The sequence below is a fragment of the Miniopterus natalensis genome, chromosome X, assembly GCF_054644295.1.
Source record: "Miniopterus natalensis isolate mMinNat1 chromosome X, mMinNat1.hap1, whole genome shotgun sequence".
Classification (NCBI taxonomy): domain Eukaryota; kingdom Metazoa; phylum Chordata; class Mammalia; order Chiroptera; family Miniopteridae; genus Miniopterus; species Miniopterus natalensis.
The window spans coordinates 63,630,170-63,655,646 of record NC_142103.1 but is presented as its reverse complement, the minus strand read 5'-3'; the positions used below and the strand labels follow the sequence as shown (position 1 = coordinate 63,655,646).

The 25,477-nt window shown below is 38.2% G+C and overlaps 1 protein-coding gene across 3 annotated transcripts in view; it reads left to right on the top strand.

The window, feature by feature from the left end:
* The window catches only part of ZDHHC15 (zDHHC palmitoyltransferase 15), a 166,394-nt gene extending 150,562 nt beyond the window's left edge, over positions 1-15,832 (top strand). For all 3 annotated transcript variants that reach the window (XM_087813659.1, XM_016203894.2, XM_087813658.1), the window contains 2 exons: positions 13,567-13,645; positions 14,007-15,832. In XM_087813659.1, the coding sequence (XP_087669785.1) occupies positions 13,567-13,613 (47 nt within the window). In that variant the 3' untranslated portion in view covers positions 13,614-13,645; positions 14,007-15,832. The remainder of the gene's footprint in view (positions 1-13,566; positions 13,646-14,006) is intronic.
* The last annotated feature ends 9,645 nt before the right edge of the window (positions 15,833-25,477 follow it).

Here is a 25,477-nt window from a genome sequence, read left to right as displayed (position 1 = left end):
ACAGAAATGTTTACTGAATTTCTTTGCTCTTCTCAGCTGAAGGGAGTGTCAGCCATAATCTTATTTCTCCCTTTTCCGTGCTAGCCTTGCAGAGAGCTCTGGGCTGCAGAGCTGCGTCCATGGCTGGTATCAGTTCTTCTCCCTTCTCACCTCCCCTGTTTGCTCCCACTTACCCATCTTCAGATGTTTCAATGCATGAATCTCTCAGATGTGTTTGTGCATTGAGCCAGGAATTCTTTTTTGAATTATAGCTGTTCAAATTGTTTTAATTTCAAGGAGGGAGACCTAAGGAATTTGTCATGCCACCATTCCTCTTAAGAATTTTAAATAAGCTTCTGTGATGAGATTTTTACAATCTTTATTTAATGTATTAATGCATGAAAATTTGCAAATCAAAGGTCACTGATGTATTCTGAGGAGATTTTAACAAGGTGCCTTGTAAACTCTTTTGAGAGACTTAGGGGTACATTTAAGTTTTTTGTTTTGTTTTGTTTTGTTTTGTCTTGTTGTGGTTGTTTTTTTTTTAAATACCCACTGGAGAGTCTGTTTATTGATTTTATAGACAAGAGAGGAGAGAATAGAGGGAGAGACATCAATTAGTTGCTTCCCATATGGGCCACAACCAGGGATAATACACAAAATCTAAATATGTGCCTGGATTTGGAATAGAACCCATAACCTTTTGGTGTATGGGATGACACTCCAACCAACTGAACCACCTGGCCCGTGCCATTTAAGTTTTTGATGAAATGGTTAACACATATGTGTTCTATTACTCATCACAAAATTTTCTATGTCATTCATTAAAAAAATAAGTCTTCTTCTCTGTTCAAAATTAGAGTCCATTTCCTCCAAATTTGATGGGTAGCATTTATGGCCCTGCCTCCCATAAATGTCATAGATAATAATGTGGATATGATTATCAGGGTGATTCTTAAATACAAACTGCCGTAAGTGAAAGTCTGTCTTTATGTGAAACCCATAAATAAACTCCCAGCCTTCTGGAGGGTAATTCTAGTCTCTTAATTGTTTCTTACAGAGGTGATTTCTCAATATTCTTTTTATCTTCATGGCTCTGGTGCCTTCATGCTCTATGTCCTTTTATTTTTTTATCAGGTAACAAAGCCTATGCCATTTCCAACCATTATCCCTTTCATGTTAGCTGCTGAACTATTTGATCATGAACATTCATTTAAGATACAATATCCTTGGTATATAAAGCAGCTAGCTACAATCAGTATTCACTAGGCAGTGAATTTAACAGAGACATTGACAGACTCCAACAGTAGAACAATGGCTTATTTTATTTGCAAGGGAGTAACTCTTTTATCAATACCACTGATTGAATAACAATATTAGCTAGCTCCAGAGAAGTTTTAAACCAGAAATATTTTAAGATAAATAGAAATACAGCCCTCTTGTTAGGAAAATTTACTCTCTAATATCTTACCAAAGAAGTGTGAGAGGTTTGTTTGACTCAAATAAGCAACTTCAAGTGACCTGCAGTTGTCATGTTGGTGTTCAGCCACAGAGAAACCCAAGTTGAACTATGTAATAATGTATATTATAATTAACAAGACAACATATTCCAACACACTCTCCCATAAGGTGTGAATTTGCCCAACCTGTAAGGAAAGCAAGTCATCTGAGCTCTGGATGGTAGTCATAAAATTTCTTATGAGTCTAGACTTAACCCTGATAAGAGAGGGTTAGAAATTCCCAGAGAAAAGTTGTGCCAGAATTTACAGAGAACTTCCCAGATCCTGTTATCTAGAATGAACCTAAACTCATATTAATCTTTTTAAAAAAAAAAAAAAATATTCCCCAGCCTGGACCCAGATTGGAGTCTTCAGAAAATATTTTCAACCACATCTACTTTTTGGTTATCTGACAGGAACTAAACTCAGTTTTGTCTTTGATATAAATACCAACATTAGGATCTGTCAATTGTAACTACAGTACTTCTATCCATTAGGCTTAGCTCCTTTATTTCTAAGTAATGTAGGTAGAACCAGTTTCGTTTCTCTTATCACTCTACTCTTCCATCAAGCTCTTCTCTTAAACTATCTTCCTGTTTTAAGAATCAAGCAAGCGGGGGAGGGGGGAGATGGCAGCACTGTGAGAAGAAGCAGAAGCTACAGACTCGATTTACTCCTAAAATACTACGTAACCAGCTTGGAAAAACCAGAGAAACATAACTGAGTGGACATACTGAGTAGGAAGCACTGAAGAAACATCATAAAATCTAGTAAAAGAGGAGATAGGTAGAAAGGGGGAGTCCCCCCTGAAGCCTGTGCTAGGCTCTGGACCCCTAAGCTTGAGGGCTTCAAAGTTCCCTCCCCTTGGGAGTGCAGACCAGCATCCAAAAGGGGGATCTCCAACCACAAGTGGAGGAGAAGGGAAGGAATGCCCTGCACCAAGGGAAGAGGGACCCAAGGGAGCGGTGTGCCTGCCATGAGGGGATGGTGCCTTCCTAGTGAAACAAAGTTTCTAATGACAGCCATGACCAGTGTCTAATGCTCAGCATGCTGACAATAGGAAGGCTGTCCCAAAGTATGTGGCACCCAAGTAGTAAGAGACCAGAGGTCTGCACTGTTGAGCCACATACAGGAGCCCTCTGCCTTCCTTTAAGGCATTGTGTTGAGCCCCAGAAAGCATTAAATATGTGTGGTGTGAGGAAGGGGAAGAGAGCCCTCCCACCCTGAGCTCCCAGTGGGGAGAGTCTGGGATTTTTGGACCAGCCCTGAGGGGAGCCCTGGTGGCGCACATCGAGCCGCCCCAGCTTCACTGAGCTCAGTGGTGCAGGGGAGCTGCAAGGAGCTGACATTGAGTCCCTCCTGCTGGGTGCCTTGGCATACTGTAGTGGGACCTTGCAGGGCGGATTCTCTACTTGTGTGTTGCTCTGTGTGTTTTTGAGTTTTTGATCAATGAACTGGCTCCCACCTTCCTGGCTTGCATTGGGCAGAGAGACCAGCTGAAGCTGGGATTTGGGTCTCCATAGTAGAGTGTTTGAGGTGCACACCTGGTGCGACCAGCCAACCAGATCTGGGAAGGAAAGAGTGGAGCACACCTGCCTCTCCTATAGCCTGGGAGCACTGCCTCCAACAGGAAAGGGGCTATTTCAACTCACTGAAGCCCCAGACATCCCCCACAGGGCACAGTCCCAAGGGGAAAAGGAGAACAGCTCACAGGAAGGCATTACAAGAATAAGACACTAAGGGACAGTTGTTTGGGATCTGGAGGAAAATCTGAAAACCCTGCTGGGGGCTGGGCAGGCAAAAGGCTCACTGGAATGTTTTTTAATCCAACCCACAGAGCACAGGCTGCTGAACCTGCCCATACAGAAAAGGGAACACACTGAAGTCAATCTGACACTGAAGCAGGCCAGTGCATGGGGAACTAGAATTGGAGGATAAGGTAGAGACAGAGGAGCTGGCTGTGGAGCAGAGACTAACTTTCTCACAGTGAGTGCTTGACAACAAAACCTCTAAGTAAGGGGAGTGTTATCCTGACCTACACTAGCCATCCTGCACTCTAAAGACTCTACAGAAGACTCTGGAGTAAGACCAGGCAACTGCAAGTCGCAAAATAGCTGAAAAGAGGAGGTGGCCCACAAAGAGCCTCAGACCAACTAACTACCTAAGGACACCAAAGCCAAACCTAGACAGCTCCTCACATTGGCTAATACACAAGTACCTCCTAGAAGAAAATAAGTCAGCATAAAAAAGAGTGAGCCACATCTCCAAACAACATAAGCTGACTGGAAAAACTCACCACATTGACTTTTTTATTTTGAGAAAGGGGGGAAAAAAATTATTTTTTCTTTTTAAATTTTATACTTCAAAAAAAAATTTTTTTTAATATTTTTTTTTTGTTTAAAGAATTTTGTTTTGCTTAGCTTGTTTTGGGGTGTTTTTTTTGTTTTGTTTTTTGTTTAGTTTTGTATATTTACTTTGCTTTGTTTTATCCTTGCTTCTACTATCAAGATTTTCTTGATATTCCATGCTTAATTCTTGGGACTTTATCATTATAACCAACAAGTTTACTGCTTTTCTCTATAGTTTCCTCCATATCTCTTATTGCATTACCTCCCCGCCCTGGCTTTATCTCTTTCTCTCCTCTAGATCTATTGGCATAACATTTTCTTCTTCTTTTCTTTCTTTTTTTTTCTTCTTTCTGTCTTCCTGTATTTTTGTTCAATTGTAGTTCTCTTTATTGTATTTTCGATTGTAATTCTCTTTATTGTATTTTCATTTTCAACTATTATCCTATTCCTATTCTCTCCCATAATTTTTTGTTGGCTTTTCTTTCAGAATCTTTTCTCTGCCTCTTTTATCTCCCAGTACCTTCTCTACTTTTTACAATTTAGTTTAGTTTATTATTATTTTCTAAATTTGCATCACTATTAACATATTTTTCTCTCTCTAAGCTTTACTTTTCTTTCTATCTTTCTTTCTTTACCTTTTTTTCCTTCTCTAGAATTTATGTTCTCCCTTCACTCTCCCAGTCCTAATTTCACTTGGGTTGTTTTTATTGAGATTGTCAAGATATTTTGTAAGATACCCCTTATTTTCTGGAAGTTTAGTTGTGAATTTCCCTGCCTTGCAAACACCCATACAACAGTTTACATGATGAGGTTGGGGCTGAGACGCACAGTTAGCCAACCTGAGAGGAGAGTCCTCCCAAAGACTGGTCAACAACAATCTAGACCAAACCACAATAGGAGAACTCAAAGAACCCACAAAAGGGACACGCCTAGACTGAAGAGCTCAGAAGAATAAGGAAAACACACCTTTGTGCTCTACTGGACTCACACTACATAATCCCTCCCCATAAGACTGGGAGACAGCAAATATATCTAGTACATAGATACAAATAATAAGAGCCACCAAAATGGAGGGACAGAGAACTCCCAAATTAAAGGGAAAATTGCCAGGAAACTACTTCAATGACATGAAGTTAATCAAGTTATCAGAAACAGAGTTCAGAGTAATGATTATAAAGATGTTCAAGGAAATTAATGAGAAGAACAAGGCAGTAGATGGTAAAGTGGAGGAACTTATTGAAAACATGAAGAAAAAGATATGTAACATATACAAAAATCATACAGAAATAAAGAACGCTGTATCTGATCTCAACAATACACTGGAAGGAATTAAAAGCAGGCTCAATGAAGCAGAGGATAGAATAAGTGACTTAAAAGACAAGGTAGACAAAAATCAATCAGAGCAGCAAAAAAAAAAAAAAAAACCCTGAGGACAGTCAAAGGGAGTTTTGGGACAACATGAAGCAAAACAACATTCACATCATAGGAGTGCCAGAGGGAGAGGAAAGAGAGCAAGGAATAGAGAGCTTGGTGAAGGAAATAATTACACAAAACTTCCCTATGTTGGCGGAGGAAAAAGCCACACAAGTTCAAGAAGCACAGAGGGTTCCAAACAAGAGGGACCCAAAGAGGCCCATTCCAAGACACATCATAATTAAAATGGCAGATTTCAAGGACAAAGAGAGAATATTAAGGGCTGAGAGAGAGAGACAAGCAGTGACCTACAAGGGAACCCCCATAAGGCTGACATCAGATCTCTCAACAGAAACTCTTCAGGCCAGAAGTGAGTGGCATGAAGTTATCAAAGTAATGAAAAGCAAGAACATGCAACCAAGATTGTTTTAACCAGCAAGCCTATCACTTAAAATTGAGGATGAAATAAAGAGCTTACCAAACAAAAAACATCTAAAGTAGGTCAGTACCACCAAACCAGCAATGCAAGAAAAGCTAAAAAGACTGCTCTAAGAAAAAGAAGAAATAATGAGAAAAAGGTACATCAGCATAAAGGGGCAAAATGGCAGTAAATAAATATGTTTCAATAGTAACCTTAAATGTAAATGGAATAAATGGCCCAATCAAAAGCTGAATGGATAGGAACACAGGATCCAAATATATGCTATCTACAAGAGACCCACCTGAGAGCAAAAGATTCACATAGGCTGAAAAATGAAGGGATGGAATAAAATACTAAATGAAATGGAAAGGGATAAAAAGCTGGAGTAGAAATACTTATTTCTGACAAAATAGACATGAAAATAAAGACCATAACAAGAGACAAAGATGGTCACTACATAATACTAAAGGGATCAATCCAACAGGAGGAAATAACCCTTATAAACAATTATGCACCCAATATTGGAGCAACTAAATATATAAAAAACTTCCTGGTGGACTTTAAGGGAGAGAATGACAGCAATACAGTCATAGTGGGGGATGATAACACTCCACTGTCAGCATTGGACATATCATCAAGACACAAAATCACCAGGGAAACACAGACCTTAAGTGACACATTAGACCTAATGGGTTTAATTGACATTTACAGAACATTTCATCCGAAAGCAGAAGAATACACATTCTTCTCAAGTGCACATGGCATATTCTCAAAAATAGACCACGTGTTAGGTAACAGGGCAAGCCTCTACAAACTCAAGAAGATAGAAATCATATCATGCATCTTGTCGAGTCACAATGTCATGAAACTAGAAATCAACTACTATAAAAAAAACTCAAAAATATTCAAACACATGGAGGCTAACAAAGAGTATTAAACAATGAATGTGTTACCAATGAGATCAAGAAACAAATCAAGCACTTCTTGGGAAAAAAAAAAAAGAAACAGACAACAACCCAAATACTATGGGACCCAGGGAAAGCAATCCTGAGAGTAAAGTTCATAGCATTACAGGCATACCTCAAGAAACAAGAAGAAGCTCTACTAAATCATCTAACACGACAACTAAAAGAAGTAGAACAAGAACAGCAAGAAAACCCCCAAGGAAGAAAAGGAAGGAAATAATAAAGATCAAAGCAGAAATTAATGACATAGAGATTAAAAAAAAGACTATACAAAAAATCAATGAAACAAGAATTGGTTGTTTGAAAAGATAAATAAGATTGATGCACCTTTAGCCATACTCACTAAGAAACAAAGACAGAGAACCCAAATAAATAAAATCAGAAATGAAAGAGGTGATGTAACAACTGACCCAACAGGAAAGGATTGTAAATGAAAATTACAGGATCCCTGATGAACATTCATGCTAAAATCCTCACTAAAATACTAGCAAACTGGATCCAGCAATACTTTAAAAAGATCTTACACCACGACCAAGTGGGATTTATTTCGGAGATGCAAGCCTAGTATAACATCTGCAAATCAATAGTGATACATCACATAAACAAAATGAAGGACAAAATTCATATGATCATATCAATAGATGCAGAAAAAACATTCAACAAAATCCATACATAGGATTGTAAGAAAATACTAGGAGCAACTGTATACCAACAAACTGGACAACATGAGTGAAATGGACAAGTTCCTAGAAGCATACAATCTTCCAAAGCTGAATCAAGAAGAGGGAGAAAACCTTAATAGGCCTTTAACAACTAATGAAATTGAAGCAGTAATCAAAAAACTTCCAGCAAACAAAAGTCCTAGTCCAGATGGACTTAAAGACGAGTTTTACCAAACATTCACAGAAAAATGAATACTTATTCTGTTGAAACTATTCCAGAAAATTCAAGAGGAGGGAAGTGTCCCAAACACTTATGATGTGTCCACCATCATCCTAATCCCAAACCCAGATAAAGACACTACAAAAATGAAAATTACAGGCCAATATCACTGATGAACATTCATGCTAAAATCCTCACTAAAATACTAGCAAACTGGATCCAGCAATACTTTAAAAAGATCTTACACCATGACCAAGTGGGATTTATTTCGGGGATGCAGCCTAGTATAACATCTGCAAATCAATAAATGTGATACATCACATAAACAAAATGAAGGACAAAATTCATATGATCATATCAATAGATGCAGAAAAAGCATTTGACAAAATCCAGCACCCATTTCTGATACAAAATCTCAGCAAAGTGGGAAGAGAGGGAGCACACCTCAACATAATAAAGGCCATATATGACAAATCAACAGCCACCATCATACTCAGTGGTCAAAAACTACCACCATTTCCCTTGAAAACAAGAACAAAAAAAGTATGTCCACTTTCACCACTCTTATTCAACATAGTACTGGAAGCCCTTGCCACAGCCATGAAAGAGGAAGAAAACATAAAAGGTATCCAAAAGGTAAGGAGGAAGTAAAACTGTCATTATTTTCAGATGACATGATATTGTACATAGAAAACCCTAACTACTCCTTCAAAGTACTACTAGGTTTGATAAACGAATTTGGCAAGGTAGCTGGATACAAAATCAACATCCGGAAATCAATGGCATTCTTATACACCAACAATGAACTTTCAGAGAGAGAAACTAAAAAAACAATACCACTTACCGTTGCAACTAGAAAAATAAGATACCTAAGAGTAAACTTAACTAAAGATGTAAAAAACCTGAACTCAGAAAACTAAAGGACACTGAAAAAAGAAATAGAGGAAAATATAAACAAGTGGAAGAATATAACATGCTCATGGACTGAAAGAATTAATATTAAAATGTCCATACTACCCAAAGCAATTTATAAATTCAATGCAATTCCTATTAAAATACCAACAGCATATTTCACAGATCTAGCACAAACATTTAGAAAATTTATATGAAATGAAAAAAGACCCCAAATAGCTGCAGCCATCTTGAGAAAAATGAACAGAGTGGGAGGTATCACTTTACTGGATATCAAACTGTACTATAAAACCATTGTAATCAAAACAGCCTGGTATTGGTATAAGAACAGACATATAGATCAATGGAACAGAACAGAGACCCCAGAAATAGACCCACGCCATTATGGTCAGTTAATATTTGAAAAAAGTAGCAAGAACGTACAATGGGGTAAAGACAGTCTCTTCAATACATGGTGCTGGGGAAATTGAACAGCTATATAAAAAAAAAATTTTTTTTTAAATGGAATTAAACCACCAACTCTCAGCATACACAAAAATAAACTCAAGATGGATAAAAGGCTTAAATGTAAGTCATGAAACCATAAAAATCCTGGAAGAAAACATAGGCAGTAAAGTCACAGACATCCCACGTAGTGGACTTTTCACTGAGACATCTCCTAGGGCAAGAGAAACAAAGGAAAAAATAAACATATGGGACTACATCAAACTAAAAAGCTTCTGCACAGCAAACGAAAACAGCCTCAAAATAAAAAGGAACCCCACAGTCTGGGAAAACATATTTGTCAAAGATGTATCTGATAAAGGGCTAATTTCCAAAGTGTACAAAGAACTCATACTACTTAGCAAGAGGAAGAAAACCCAATTAAGAAATAAGCAAAGGATCTGAATAGACACTTCTCCAAAGAGGACATACAGATGGCCAAAAGACACATGAGAAAATGCTCAACGTTGCTAATCATCAGAGAGATGCAAATTAAAACCACAATGAGGTATCACTTCACACCTGTCAGAATGGCTACCATCAACAAATCAACAAATGACATGTGTGGGTGAGGATGTGGAGAAACGGGAACCCTAGTACACTGCTGGTGGTCATGCAGCCTGGTGCAACCACCATGGAAAACAGTGTGGAGGTTCCTCAAAAACTTTAAAATCAAGCTGCCTTTTGACCCAGTGATCCCACTTCTAGGAATATATCCTATGTATCCTGAAACACTAATCAGATAGAATATATGCACCCCTATGTTCATACCAGCACAGTTTACAATAGCTAAGATCTGGAAGCAGCCCAAGTGCCTATCAGTAGATGAGTGGATAAAAAAGCTAGGGTACATATACACCATGGAATACTATGCAGCTGTAAAAAAGAAGGATCTCGTACCCTTTGGGACAGTATGGATGGACCTGGAGAATACTATGCTAAGCTAAATCAGCCAGGCAGAGAAAGACAAACATCACATCATCTCACTTACATGTGGTATCTAAAGAACTTAATAAACTGATGAACAGAATAGATTTAGTGACATGGAAGGATGGATCAGACTAACGAATCTCAGAGGGATGGGGTAAGGCGGGTGAGTGGAGGGGGGTAGGTTAACCAAAGAATTCATTTGCATATATGCACAACTGAAGGACACGGACAATGGGTCGCTGGGGAAAAAAAACGAACATCTGTAATATTTTAAAGATAAATAAATAATAATAATAATAATAAAAAGAAGCAAGTGGCTCCAGGTCAGGATCAAGTTGTAACGTACAGAATAATTATGCACAATCTATTCCAGTTACTCTATATCAATGCAATGTGACAAGAACAACATTTTTAAAGAATTCAGCAGGGGGGGAAATGAGCGTTCCTTAACTAAACTAAATTGCTTTCTAGCTCCAGGTAATGAGACTGAAAATCAACTCTTTATTTTATTTTGATAACCTTAATAGAACATATCCCCAAAGAAGTACTTTTATCAAGTAAAAAGTCTCAATAATAGAAAACAAAAATTTGCTTGCACTTGCTAATACCAGTTTTGGTGTTAAAGCCCAGCTTAGAATAATGAATCTCAGAAGAATGAATCTCATTTTTGTCAAATGCTGGGCACTTATCCAGAAAAATATTGACTTCACACTCTAGCATATTATGGGTCTTAAATATACCCTAATTTCCTACTCCTTTGCTTGAGCAAATACAAAACATTTTGGTTTCAGACCATTAGTTCAAGGGAGAAGGGGTTTCTGATTTATTTTCAATTTGGTATTTTCTACTGCGATGGTAAATAATCCTTTAGAAAAAATAACATAAGAAATAAACTAGTATTTGTTGAGATCATATTTATTAAAGGTATAACATTGAACCCGTACAGGGAGTTATGCAATATTTTTCTAAATACAAGGGTCTTACATTTATTTGTGGAGATAAGACACATACATGAAAAGTTGCCTAACAAAACACAGTACAAGATGTGTTATTCACCAAATAAATAGAACCATAGTTTGTGCTATAAGAATTCAAAGCAGAGTGTGATTCCTATGGGCTGGGCTAGTCAGAAAAGGCTTTACAGAGGAAGTAGAACTGTGGCCTTAAGTTTTACATAGTATTTGGAGTGGTGGCAAGAAATGAAGAGGCAGAAGGTACAAGGAAGGTCAGAGATTGTGATGCATAAACCTCCAAGCTAAATAAGAGGAATATGAAAAATGTAGCCTGGAGTTTAAACGACAGGAGATGGATGGGAACTCAACGTCAGAGACCTTCTCACCTTTATTTCAGTATTCTTTGCAACCCTTGTAAAATAGGCTTGCATTATAGAAGATGATTGCTTGATTAATTCAGCAAGTAGATTGGTGTCATATCAAGATCCTTATATCTTTATATCTAGATCCTTAGATATAAGACAAAGAACTTTATGAATGATAAGGAACTACTGATGGTTTTTGAGAAGGAGAATGATATGAAGAAAATGTTGTTTTAGGAAGACAATGAAATGATACTCCTATCAAAGCACACTTCCATCCTATGACAGATTGCTCTAATCCTTAGATCTTTTAGAGGATTGATGAGCTTGTCTCTTCATTAGAACTCAAACTTTCCAACTACATCCTGTATATAAGAGCACTGTTTCTGAGATAAGAAGCCTTTCAAATCAAGAGCTTTGTTGTTTAAAAGCATTCTGTGCAAACATCTCTCAGTCAGACAACCATTGAACCTTGCTTGAAGAAAAAATTACCTTATCACTTAGTTTTGGGGAGCCTAACCAAACCTCTGTGATTATGCCTAAGGAAAATTAAGACACTACCACAGGACTTAGGCAAGGTTCTAAGTTAAATTCATGCTTTATACCTCAAAGAATACATTTCTTCAAGGGAACCAAATGGACCTTATTTGTTCCCATGCATAGTGGTGATAGGTGGGTCCAACTATGGAAGAATCCTTAGTCTCAGTCAATTCCTTACCAGCTTTCTATATAGGAATTCAAAATACATAGGCCTATACTAACTCCTTACCAACCTGACCTTCCCATGAATAATATACTTATGATTACATATTTGGAATGATTAGGTGCATGGTTCTTTTCCACAAGGTTATTTTCTCTCATTCCTACATATAGGAGGCAATACCACTCTGGGGGAGCATGTCTGACTCGTTAACGAAAAATATATAGAAAAAGGAGAGGTGAGAGGGAGAGACTAACATTTGTTAAATCTGTTTATGGAGATAAAACACATACATGAAAAGTTGCCTGACAAAACACAATACAGGATATGATGTTTGACCGAATGAGTAGAACCATAAAGTTTGTGCTATAGGAATTCAAAGGAGAGTGAGTCCTGTAGGCTGAGCTGGTAGGAAAGGCTTTACAGAGAAATTACAGTTTGGGTCTTAAAGATTATATAGGATTTAGATTTGTGGAAAGGAATGAAGAGGAAGAAGGTACAAGGAAAATTATGAGTAATACACAAGACCCCAAGCTGTGTGATGAAAGAAGTAACTGGCTCCAACAAAAAGTTTGGATGGTAAGGAACTGGATAGGAATTCCTTGAGGTTAGAGATATTATCACCTTCATTTCATTATTTTCTGCATCCTTAGCAAAGTAAGGTTGCACATAGATGGTTGTTTGATTCCAAGAGTACAACTAAAATTTGTTGGATGACTATTATATGCCAAGTGATTCACAGTTATTTGACAAACATGAGTTATTCTTTGTCTTTCACTGAAGAGCTGGTCCAATATAGCTACTTTCTGTTCAGACTTAAGGACAAGAATACCCTAAGTCTGAGATTCCAGACAAGATAATGCTGTACCCACCATGAAGCCTTGATTCGAAAAACATTCTCAGAGCCACTTTAACTTTTTCACTCTTGCTGGAAGAAAGCAGCCTTGTCTCTGGAATCTACCTAGTTAACTGTGGCAAGGGTAACCTAACTTGGTTGGCCTCTCTGTTTTCTGGAATTCAGACCTCACACATATGGGAGCACTCTGAATGGCACATTGATTTCATAAAGTAGAATGTACTAAGCAGAAACTGTAAGGGTCAAGAACTGTCAACTTTTTAAAATGTCAAGTATATTTTTATGCAGGGCATATAGAGAAAATGACTATCTGCACATTAAGCAAGCTGATTCAGAGTGCACTTTGCTCACCCAAAAGCCTGGAGGTTGGGAAAAAAAACCATTTGTATGTACTATAAATGAGGTTGGTTGTTAATACAAAAGCCTCTTATTTTCTAGATACATCATTCCTTTTTAGAAACACACCAACACCTAAAGTACTATAATAGCTATCGTAATTATGTCAAGTAAAATAAGAGCAAGACAGGGTAATTTTGTGAGTAATGAGACCCAAAATATTCCGTATAAAGTCATATGATGTTGAGCTGTCATCACAGCTATTTAAGTCAAATACCAGCCACTATGATAGATCAGATAATGCTGATAAATAAAAGAATCTTAGTTCATAGTACAGCAGGCTGACTACTCTTGGAATGTGAATGTCTAGGCTGGTTATGAATGCTTCAGTATAGCATACAAGTCTAAAGATTTGCAGATGTCTGCTGCCTCTAAGGACTGAAAAAGAAGGAAATATTCCAGTGAATAAATATCCACCCATATAAGAGAAAGGGACATTTGATTACCTTCACTTTTCAACCTTACAGATTATCCAGAAGGTTCATCATCTCTTGCGGAGGAAACAGAAACATAGCAGTTTGTGCATTTCCTGCATCTCTAAGACAGGTCAGTATTCTAAGGGAGGCACATAAAGGCAAAGGAGTACATTTTCACCCTGGTGAACAAGATAAATTCTTCACTCTTGTATTATTCACATAAGTAGACTTTTTAGACATAACTTCCCTGTTTAATGTACTGAAAAAGATGGCCTTATTTCCTGTAAACTCACACTATTCACTTGTGCTAAAAGACCCCCAAGGTATCCAGAAACAGCCAAACATCCCATTCAGGTAATCTGCTTTCATATTATGTATTATAAATCTTGTCCTGGTGCATTCCAGGCTTCTAAAATGATATAGATTATGAATAGGTTCTTTTTGCCTGACTCCATTATGTCAGTTAACAACCTACTCTTATCCACTCACAGGCAAAAAGCACCATCCCTGCACTCCAGTTCTCCCAAAATGCTACTAAATTGTTCACCAGTGGCAGGCAGCCTTACACATGGGATTCTCTTTCGTCCAGTGAAAAGCTAAACAGCCTTCTCTTTGCAACATTCACAGGTAAATAACCTAGTGTGATTCAGCATTAAATGGAGAATTTTAGTGATAGAAATACCATGGAGTTCAAAGCTCTGATCTGATAAGCCTTCTAATTTTATACCCATGAAAAAACTAGTAATTATTCAAAAGCCTATTGATTTGTTTGTGGACTCTTGGGTCTTCACTTTTTTCCCTTATAGAACCCTGCTGTGTACCAGTATAGATACTGTATAAGACCTTGTATATGCAAGCAATTTTGCTATGTACTTCATATGTATTATCTCATTTAATCCTCATAGCAACTCTATGAAGTGAATGTTATTATTCCCATTTTACTTATGAGAAAACTGAAGTCCAGAGATGTTAAGTCACCTACCCAGCTAGTAAGAGGATTAAAATTCTCTGGTGAAATAAATTTAGGAAATCCTGTATAAGCAAAATTAGAGGGTTGTCTTTACCATAGGGATTCTCAAGATTTTTATTATATAAATGAGTCGTGTGACTCTCCAAGAGGAGGATATAGTAGCCCTCTGAAACTATTTGACTAAACTTATTTTATTATGTGCAGATCATGGAATGTTGTCTTTAGTGCAGTACTTATCAAGACTTATAATATGCTAAGGAACTTTGTCAATCCCTAAAAGTGAATAAGTTTACCCAAACTTGTATTACCATGTAACTTTTTTCAGAACATCTTGAGTGAATGTTAAATCATAAAATAAATTCTTGATATGATTTCCTTGATAAGTAAAATTGCTTTTAAGCAATGCTTTTCCCAAAGCACTCTGTTAAAATAAGTTAACTGATTAATTTTGTGCAAACAACAGTCTTGTTTTGCTAATAATGGAAAAGTGTTTGGGAACATAGGAGGAAGGGTGGGGGAATAATTTAAAAACTTATCAAGGTATGATGAATTTTTAATGTATATAGATAATTATTATGGTGATATTTATAAAGGCTCAAAATAGAAAACAACCTAAATGTCCATCAATAAAAGAATGGTTGAATCAGTTATATATGTCCAAACTATTAGATACTTTATACATGTTTTTGTTTGCTTCATTATTAAAAGTTTTAAAAATTAAAAGATAAAGGATAAAGTGAATACCCAACTATTTACAACTTAGAATTAACAAACATAAACATATTTTAATTTTGTCTCAAATTTTTATATATAAAAAAATTGTCATAATTTTTACACAGAAAACACTGATTCTACATTATATTTTTTTCAAAAGAAAAAGAAAAACTTGGAGAAATATTTGCAAAATATATAAAACAAAATTCAGCGTCCTTGCTTGGCCTATGTAGCTCAGTGGTTGAGCATTGACCAATGAACCAAGAGATTGCAGTTTGATTCCTGCACATGCCCAGGTTGTGGGCTCTATCCCCAGTAGGAGGCCTGCAGGAGGCAACCGGTCAATAGCTCTCATCATTGATGTTTTTATCTCTCTCTCTCTCTCCCTCTCCCTTCCTCTCTCTGAAATCAATAAAGATATATATTTTTTAAAAAATAAAAACATTTAAGAAAAAAATTTAACATCTTTAATTTACCAAGATCTTGGAAATCAGTAAAAAAAAGAAAAAAAAGAAAAAGATAAACACAACAGTTAGAAAATGGGAAAAGGTACAGTTGACAAGCTAAAATTTAAAATGAAAAATAAACATAAAAATTGTTTAACTGCATTAGAAAAATACAAGTTAAAATAATCTAAAATATAAAATTTGTCTGTTGAAGCAACCAATTTGTATAAATTAGAGTATACCTAGTGTTGGCTAGGATATATGGAAAACAAGTGCACTTTTTAAAATTTTCACTGAATTTATTAAAGTTACATTGGTTAATAAAATTATGTAGGTTTCAGGTGTACAGTTCTATAATACATCATCAATAATACATCATTGGGTGTTCACCACCCAAAGTCTAATTTCCTTAAGTCATCATTTATCCCACATTTACCTTCCTCTACCTGCCCCCACTACCCTTTTTCTCTGGCAATCACCATACTAATGTCTGTCTCTATGAGTTGTGTTTTTGTTTTTTGCTTAATCCCTTATTTCATAGAGCTTCCCAAACCCCCCTCAGACAGCTGTCAGTCTGTTCTCTGTATTAACGATTTTGTTTCTATTTTGTTTGTTTATTTTGTTCATTAGATTCCACATATAAGTAAAACCATATATTATTTGTCTTTCTCTGGCTGGCTTATTTCACTTAACATAATACCCTCTAGGTCCAACCATGTTGTCAAAAAATGTAAGATTTCATTCCTTTTTATGGCTGAGTATCCCTTATGTAAATGTACCACAGCATTTTAATCTACTAATCTACTGATGAGCATTTGAGCTGCCTCCAAATCTTGAATATTGTAAATAGTGCTGTAATGTACATAAGGATGCATATATTCTTTGGAATCGAGGCCGTGGCTGTGGGTAAGAATGGACCTCCTGGCCATAGCTGCACAACCCTGTGCCTCTCTGAATCCTGGACAAGTGCTTCAGAGGGAGAACTGCTCTGAACGTCACAGGTCTGAACAACACTCCAATCCCTATGCGATACTGAGCTCAACTGGGCAGAGCCACTGGGAGATGGAAGAACAGGCCAAAAGAATCACCAGGTTTGGGGGTCAGACACTAGCTGTGTGTATGAAGAATGGCCACCATTCCAAAGTTACACTGCTCAATGACTGTGTGAGTCTCTGCCAAGATCTTCCCCAGAATAAAAGCACACCAAAGATACTATTGAATGCAGCCATCAGTCCTTTCTGTAGGACTCTAGGTAAGCAGGTTAATGTTGCCAGTAGTAGGAGAGTTAAGCTAGTGCACTTTCCAGGCTGGTCTTGTAAGAATAGGAGTGCTCAACCATGGGAAGATGGTGTCTGAGGGTGGTATGGGATAGAAACTCAGCACAAGGATCTTGGTGGCTGATCCTCCAGATATCTCCTCAGGGCCACACCACCCAGGTCTTCTCTGTATGACTCCTGTATTCACTGAGTCACCTTCCCTCTACCAGAGCCCTGGGTGAATGTCTAAGAGCAATATCCTGTGCACTGGCCCTTTAAGAGGGCACCTGGGTTTATAGCAGATTCCCTCCTCTTCCAGGTGGACAGAGTCCCCACTGACTTTCATTGCCAGATAATATTCAGGTTCCTCTTCCCAGCTCTGGTGCTCTGGGTTGGAAATCCCAGCATGGGGTTGACCCCTATACTCTTCAGAGGGAACTTTTACATCCTGGATATCTTTCCACATTCTCAACCACCACACATGGGTGTGAAAGCCAACCCTTTCCAGATCTGCACCCTTTACCAGTCTCCATGTGGCTTCAGTGGGTTATTCAGGTTGATTGCTCTATAATTTAGTTTTAAATCCAGGTTGGCTTCAGGAGGACATAAGTATAGCTCATACCTACTCCACAGACATCTTGCCAAAGGAGAATAGGTGCTGTTAGATACTACTGATGTAAGGTGAAATTCACAGGTCATTTTTTATGGCAGTTTGGCAACATAAAAACCTCAAAATTTTCTTACAATTTTATCTGATAACTTTATTTTAAGTATGCATTTTAATTGAATAATCAGAGATCTGTACAGGTATTCATCATCAATTTACTATAATAGAAAATTAAAAACAAAACTAAATATCTAACAATAGAGGAATGGTAAATTGCTACATCATATGGTGAAATAGTATACACCATTGAAACTAATTATTTTGAAGAATAATTAATAGGTTTATGTGAAAAATCTCTGAGTGCAGTTTAACTTTAAAAGTACATTTTTATCAGCTTTATTGAGACATTGTTCATACCATATAAGTCAACCACTTAAAGTGTACAATTCAGTGGGGTTTTAAAGAATATTCATAAATTTGTACAACCATCATTTGTAATCTATTTTAGAATATTTTCATTAACCCATAAAGAAACCCCATACTCATTAGCATTCACTCCCCATTCCTCTACTCTCACCTCTAGGCAACCGCTAATCTATTTTCTGTCGCTACAGATTTTCTTATTCTGGACATTTCATATAATCCATGATTCCATGGAATCATACAACATGTGATTTTTGAGAAGAAAATATTTGAAAATCAAATATCTGATAAGTGACCTGTATGCAGAATATAAAAATAACTTTTGCAATTCTGTATTATAAAGAAAATTTCTCCATATACAAATGATCAATAAGCACATAAAAAGATGCTAAATATCATTAGTCATTAGGCAAATGCTGATGAGTGTAAATGATGCAGTTACTTTGGAAAACAGTTTGGCAATTCCTTCAAAATGTTAAACAAGGGATAAAGGGAAGATGGCTGTGGAGTTAAGTGGAAGCTACACACACACCCGCTTCCAGTGCCAAACTGGATTTATAGCTAAAATATAGAGCAATCAACCTGAATAACCAACTGAAGGACACATGAACAGTATTATATCCAAGAATTTATAGAAGAATGCTACATAGAGGCTGGTAAAAAGAGGGGAGACATGGAGAAGGCTGAGTCCTGCACCCAGGTGTGGCAGCTGAGAAGCTGGAGGGACATTTTAGCAACAAAAGTCACCCCTAAGGTGACTAGGGTCTCAACCCATGCCAAGACCTCCAAACCAGAGCACCAGAGCCAGAAAGAGGGCCCTGTATAACATCTGGCAACAAAAATCTGTCCACTGGAAAGAGGAAGGAGTCTGCTTGAATCCTAGGTCCTGTCCTTAAGGGTCAACATGCAGCAGCTCACTCTTGGGCACTCACCTGGGGCTTTGATAGAAGGAAGGAGATTCAGGGCATATGGCAGCCCTAAATAGAAGATCTAGGTGGTGTGGCTCAAGAGAGAGATCTGGAGGGCTGGCCACTGAAGTCCTGGACCTAAGCCAACATCCCACAATGCCCTGAGACACCATCTTTCAGACTTGGGAACTCCTATTCTTACAGCACCAGTTGGGGGAAGTGCACTAACCTGGCTCTTCAAATACTGGCAATGCCACCATGCCAAGATCGAGTCCAACAAAAAAGACTTTTGGCTGCACCCAACAGGGACCTGTGGTGCACTCGTTTTCTGGAAAAACTTTAGGATGACTCTCAGACACGTATCAAACTCAGTGGCTTTGGAACAAGGGTCAATATTTTCCCCCTCCAATGGGTTACGCAGGTGCCACCACCAGCAGAAGACTCTCTGTCAGAGTCTCTGGCAGTGGGCAGCTATGGAACTAAGGGGAGGCAGGCAGCTTGATCTCCCTCCCTTTGGCACACCCCATCCCCAATGGATGGCTACCTTGATTTGCATTCTTAAATCTTGCTGGCCCCATTTTGCTAAGCTCTGTTCCATGGGGGAAAGGGAGAGCAGCTTCAGTGCCACCCCCTTGGAACCTTCCATCAGGATCTCTGGCAGTGCACTGTGGAGTTAGGGGAGGTGAGCAGCTTACTCCCTTTCCAAGGGCCAGTGCCAGCCCCAGCTGAGGGCTGACTTCATCTGTTCCTCCAAGCCCCACTGGCACCATCCTGCTGGTTGCAGCTTTGCAGACAAAAGGGGGTGCAACTAAGAACAAGAACCTTTAATGCCACCCCCTCAGAGCGTTCCATCAAGGTTTATGACAGTGCACTGTGGAGCTAAGGGGGAGGCAAGCAGTTCATTCTCTTCCCAGTGGCCAGCACCACCCCCAGTGGATGGCTGCTTTGATCTGTTCCTCCAAGTCCTGCAGGAAGGAAGGGAGCAGGGAGCACGGCTCAGAGCTGGGACCTTTGGAATGTGGCTCCATCTAAGTATCTGAAGGTGAGGCTGCAGAACTAGGGGGAAAAGGTGTCACTTCTTCCTTTCGCACTGACCAGCATCACCACTAATGGAAGACTGCCTTGATATGTTTTTATAAGCCTCACTGGCCCTGTCCTGTGAGACTCAGTTTTGTGGGATGAAGGCGGCTCCACTCAGACTTGGATATTCAGAGTGCATGTACTTCAGAAGCTCCAGTCCAGGGTTTGAGCAAGCATGGTTACAGAAATAAGGGGAGGAATACAGCTCACCTTCCTCCTGTGACCCAGCTGTGCCACCCCCAATGAAAAACTCAATCTATTTCCCCAAGTTCCGGTGACCCAGTCCTGCCCTGCTGAGCTTACTCCTGCAGTGGTGACAGCTGGATTCACCCAACCTGAACTTGTGGTGCCCCCTCCAGAGGGAACTAGAGTTGAAGACTCTGGCAGAGACAGAATGGTATGGCTCTGGTGTAGGGGCCATTATCCCCATTGAATGCCTCACCACACTTCCCCCAAGTAGGGGAATAACTAACTAGCCTCATACTACCAAACTGGTCACCCCGCCCTACTGAGCTTGAACCCTGTGAAAAGGTCAGTGGAGTGCAGCCAGCTTGGGCACACTTTACTGCCTTTCTTCATAAGACTCTGGAAGAAGTCCAGGCAACCTTGAGGAGGGGGCAAAGTAGCTGACAGGTGGATACCAAACTCAGAGAGGCTTGGAATTTTATTGATCTACACCCAGCTCAGAGCTCCAGGCAGTCAACACTTTTACATAGATTGGCCCTTCCCATGCACCCCCAGGTCCAGTAACTACAGAGATGTAGCCCAAGCCCAGTTACACACATTGTGTCACCTGCAACTGAAACCCACTCTGAACTGGACCCTGAACCAACACAAATAGTGGTGGGCTGCACAACAACAGCACTTGATCCAACTAGCCAGACAAGTGACACAACCAAAGGTGAATTCTGGCAGGCACCAGACCCTAGTGAGAACAAGTTTGCCTTGGAGAGGCAGCCCCTGCACCGCATCTCATACATAGTGATTGAGGTTTTCCCTTATAAACACCAAGCCTGAAGAGTTAACTCCACCTATGAAAGGAACAACAGCATTAAACTCAACTACAACAAAAGGTGCACATAACCCACAAGAAACATTTCTGAAGGACAGAGCTCAGGTGATCTGGAAGATTGTACCACTGAGTCAAACAAGACACCATCATCATAAAGCCATTAAAACAAGTTTGGGAGTCATAGGATTTCTACCTAATACACAGAGACACACTAAAAGGCACACAAAATGTGGAGAAAAAGAAACATGCCCCAAAAGAAAGAACAAGAAAAATCCCCAGAAAAATAATTAAATGAAATGGATGAAATGGAAGCAACCAAAATATCAGATGCAGAATTTAAAACAATGGTTTTAAGGATGCTCAAGGACCTTAGAGGAAGAATGTATGGTCTCAGTGAGAATGTAAGCTAAGAAATAGTAAGCATTAAAAAGGATGTAGAAACCATAAAATATACCAGTAAGAAATAAAGAATATAATATCTGAAATAAAGAATACACTAGAAGGAATCAACAGTAGGTTAGATAAAGAACAGGATCAAATCAGTGAATTAGAGAACAAGATAACAGTAAGCACCCAAGCAGAACATCAAAAAGAAAAAAGAATCAAAAGAAATGAGGAAAGTCTAAGAAAATTCAGGGACAAAATGAAGCATTACAACATCTGTGTTATAGGATTACAAGAAGAAAAGAATGAGCAAGGAATAGAGAACTTGTTTGAAGAAATAATGGCAGAAAAATTTCTTAACCTGTTGAAGGAAAAAGTCACACAAGTTCAGGAAGCACAGAGAGTCCTAATCAAGATGAACCCAAAGAAACCCCCACTACGACACAGCATAATTAAAACAGCAAATGTTAAGGGCAAAGAGAGAATTTTTTTTTTAATTTTTTTTTTTTTAAATATATCTTTATTGATTTCGGAGAGGAGAGGGAGAGAGAGAGACAGAAACATCAATGATGAGAGAGTCATTGATCAAGCCCACAACTGGGCGTGTGCCCTGACCGGGAATCGAACCCTGATCGCCTGGACCCTAGGTCAACGATGCTCAACTGCTGAGCCACGCCCTTCAGGGCCCAAAGAGAGCATCTTAAAGGCAGCAAGAGAGACAGTTAATTACCTACAAGGACTTTCCCAAAACACTGTTTGCTGATTTCTCAACAGAAAAACTTCAGGACAGAAGGAACTGATGTGAAGTATTCAAAGAGATTTAAAGCAAAGACCCTGCAACCAACACTATTCTATTCAGCAAGGCTATCATTTTAAATTGAAGGTGAAATAAAGAACTTCCCCAACAACAACAAAAAAAGAAGAAGAAAAAAGAAAAGATAAATCAGTTCATTACCGCAAATCAATATTTCAAGAAATGTTAAAGAGAATGCTTTAAGAAGAAGTAATAGAGAGAGAAATATATGTATAAAGAAAAAATGGCGATAACTACCTATCAATAATAACCTTAAATATAAATGCATTAAATGTTCCAATCAAAAGACATTTGGTAGCTGAATGGATATAAAAACATAATCCAGATACATGCTGTCTACAAGAGACCCCACTCAGAACAAATGATACATACAGTCTGCAAGTTAAAGGATGGAAAAAATATTCCATGCAAATGAAAACAACAAAAAGGTAGGGTAGCTATACTTATATCTAACAAAATAGACTTCAAAACAAAACCTGTAACACAAGGGAGGAGGCACTTCTGTGTCAAACATGAGGAGTCCAATTCCTTGACAGCTTGAGTCTTTGTGCACTGGAGTGGATTTAAATCAAGTGTATAAGAAAATTTCTGACCATCAGGTGGGCTACTCTCTCAGCTCACCACAGAGCTCAGATGAGAAGCACTGTAAAGATGATGTCTGCTATCTCGTACACCATTGTGTTCAATATCCTTATCATAGGAACTCAGTGAATACCAGTATAACAGCTGGCATCATGTGGTCAAGTTTGAGTCTCACCATAAACAAAACTGAAGGATGAGCCCACCCAAGAATGGGACAAAAGCAATCAAAACCCAAATATCAAAAAAGGGCCCACATAACCCACAAAAGAGAGATTCTTAAAGCACAAAGCTCAGAAGATCAAAGAAAATATAACACTGGGTCCCATGAGGAGGCCACTTCATCAAGATTGGGAGGCATAACAGATATATCTAATACAAAGAAACAAAAGCAAGGGAACAGCAAAAAATGGGGGAAAAAGAACAGTAGGAATCTCCAAAAAGAGAGTTAAAGAATGGAGGCAAGCAATTTATCAAAATCAGAGTATAAAATAATGGTATTTAGAATGCTCAACAGCATGAAAAAAGACATAGCAAAAATGAAAATCAGCCAGTTGGAAGTAAAGAATGGCATAGATGAAATAAAGAATACACTGGAAGAAATCAACAGTAGTTTAGAAGAAGCAGAGGGCCAAATAAGGAATTAGAAGACAAGGTAAAAACAATATTCATCATAGCAGAAAAAGAAAAAATACTTTAAAAGCATGAGGACAGTTTAAGGGAACTTTGGGACAACATGAAATGAAAAATCACCTGCATCATACTGGTACCAGAGGAAGAAGAATGTGAATAAGGGATAGAGAATCTGTTTGAAGAAATAATGACAGAAAACTTCCTTAAGCTGGTGAAGGAAAAAAAATCACACAAGTTCAGGAAGCACACAGGGTCCAAATCAAAAAGAATCCAGAGACCTACACTAAGACACAACATAATTAAAATGGCTAACATTAAAGACAAAGAGAATCTTAAGGGCAGCAAAAGAGAGACAGGCAGTACCTACAAGGGAGCTCACATAAAGCTATCAGCTGATTTTGTAACAGAAACACTACAGGCCAGAAGAGAATGGCATGAAGTATTTAAAGTAATGAAAATCAAGTATTGGAAACTGAGACTACTTTTTCCAGAAAAGCTTTCATTCAAAATTGAATTTGAAGTAAAGAGTTTCTGAGCCAAAAATAAAGCTAAAGGAGTTTACTTCCACCAAACCAGTACTGCAGGAAATATTAAACTAACTGGTGTAATAATAAGAAGTAGAGAGGAACATAAGCATTAAAAAATAAAAATGGCAATAAATAAGTGCTTGACAATAATAACCTTAAATATAAATGAATTAATGTTCCAGTCAAAAGATATTGAACTCTGCCTAAAAGCAGTCAAAAGTGACCTCTGAAAATGGTTCACTATTCACTTGACCCAGAAAACCCCACCACATCATGCAAATCAAGAGGTTCAAATCTTCGTGTTCACTTTAAGAACATTAGTGAAACTATCCAGGCCATCAAGGGTATGCATATTTGAAAAGCTACCAAGTATCTGAAGGATATCACTTTACAGATGCAATGTGTGCCATTCCATCATTATAATGGTGGAGTTGGTAGGTGTGCCCAGGTGAAACAGTGGGGCTGGACACAGGGTTGGTGGTCCAAAAAGAGTGCTGAATTTTTGCTGCACATGCTTAAAAATGCAGAGAGAAATGCTGAACTTAAGGATTTAGATGTAAATTCTCTGATCATTGAGCACATCCAGGTGAACAAAGCTCCCAAGATGTGAAGCAGAACTTACAGAGCTCATGAGCAGATTAACCCATATATGAGCTCTCCCTGCCACATTGATATGATCCTTATGGAAAAAGAGCAGATTGTTCCTAAGCCAGAAGAGGAGGTTGCACAGAAGGAAAAGATATCCCAGAAGAAACTGAAGAAACAAAAACTTATGGCCCAGGAGTAAATTCAACATAAAATAAATACTAATAAAAGTAAAAGCAGAAAGAAAAAAAAGATATTGGATAGTTGAATGGATAAGAAAACAGGACCTATGTATATGCTGTCTATAAGAGACCCACCGCAGAACAAAAGACTCACACAGCATGAGAGTGAAGGAACGGAAAAAAATACTCTGTGCCAATAAAAACAAAAACAAAAAGCAGGAGTAGCAATACTCATGCCTGACAAAATAGACCTCAAAACAAAGGCCATAACAAAGGACAAAGAAGGGCACTTCATAATACTAAAGGTGCCATTCCAATAAGACTCTGTAACCCTCATAAACATATATACACCCAATACAGGAGTACCTAAATATATATTAAAAATAAGACTCTTGGAGGACTTTAAGGAAGAGACCAACAGCAATATTGTCATAGGAACTTTAACAGACCAATGTAAAAAAATCAATAAATCTTCCAGACAAAAAATCAACAAGGAAACAGCAACCTTAAATGACACACTAGTTCGTATGAATTCCATAGATAGTTCCAGAGCATTTCACCCTAAAGCTGCAGAATATATATTCTTCTCAAGAACACAAAAGATATTCAATAGACAAACCAAATGTTAGACACCAAATAAGTATCTACAAGCTCAAGAAGATTTAAAAAATGAAGTATCTTCTCAGATCACACTGGCATGAAACTAGAAATCAACTACAATAACAACACTCAAAAACATTCAAACAAATGGAGGCTAAAGAACATGTTATTCAACAATGAATGGGTTATTACAGAGATCAAGGAAGAAATAACTTCCTGGCAACAAATATAAATGAGCACAG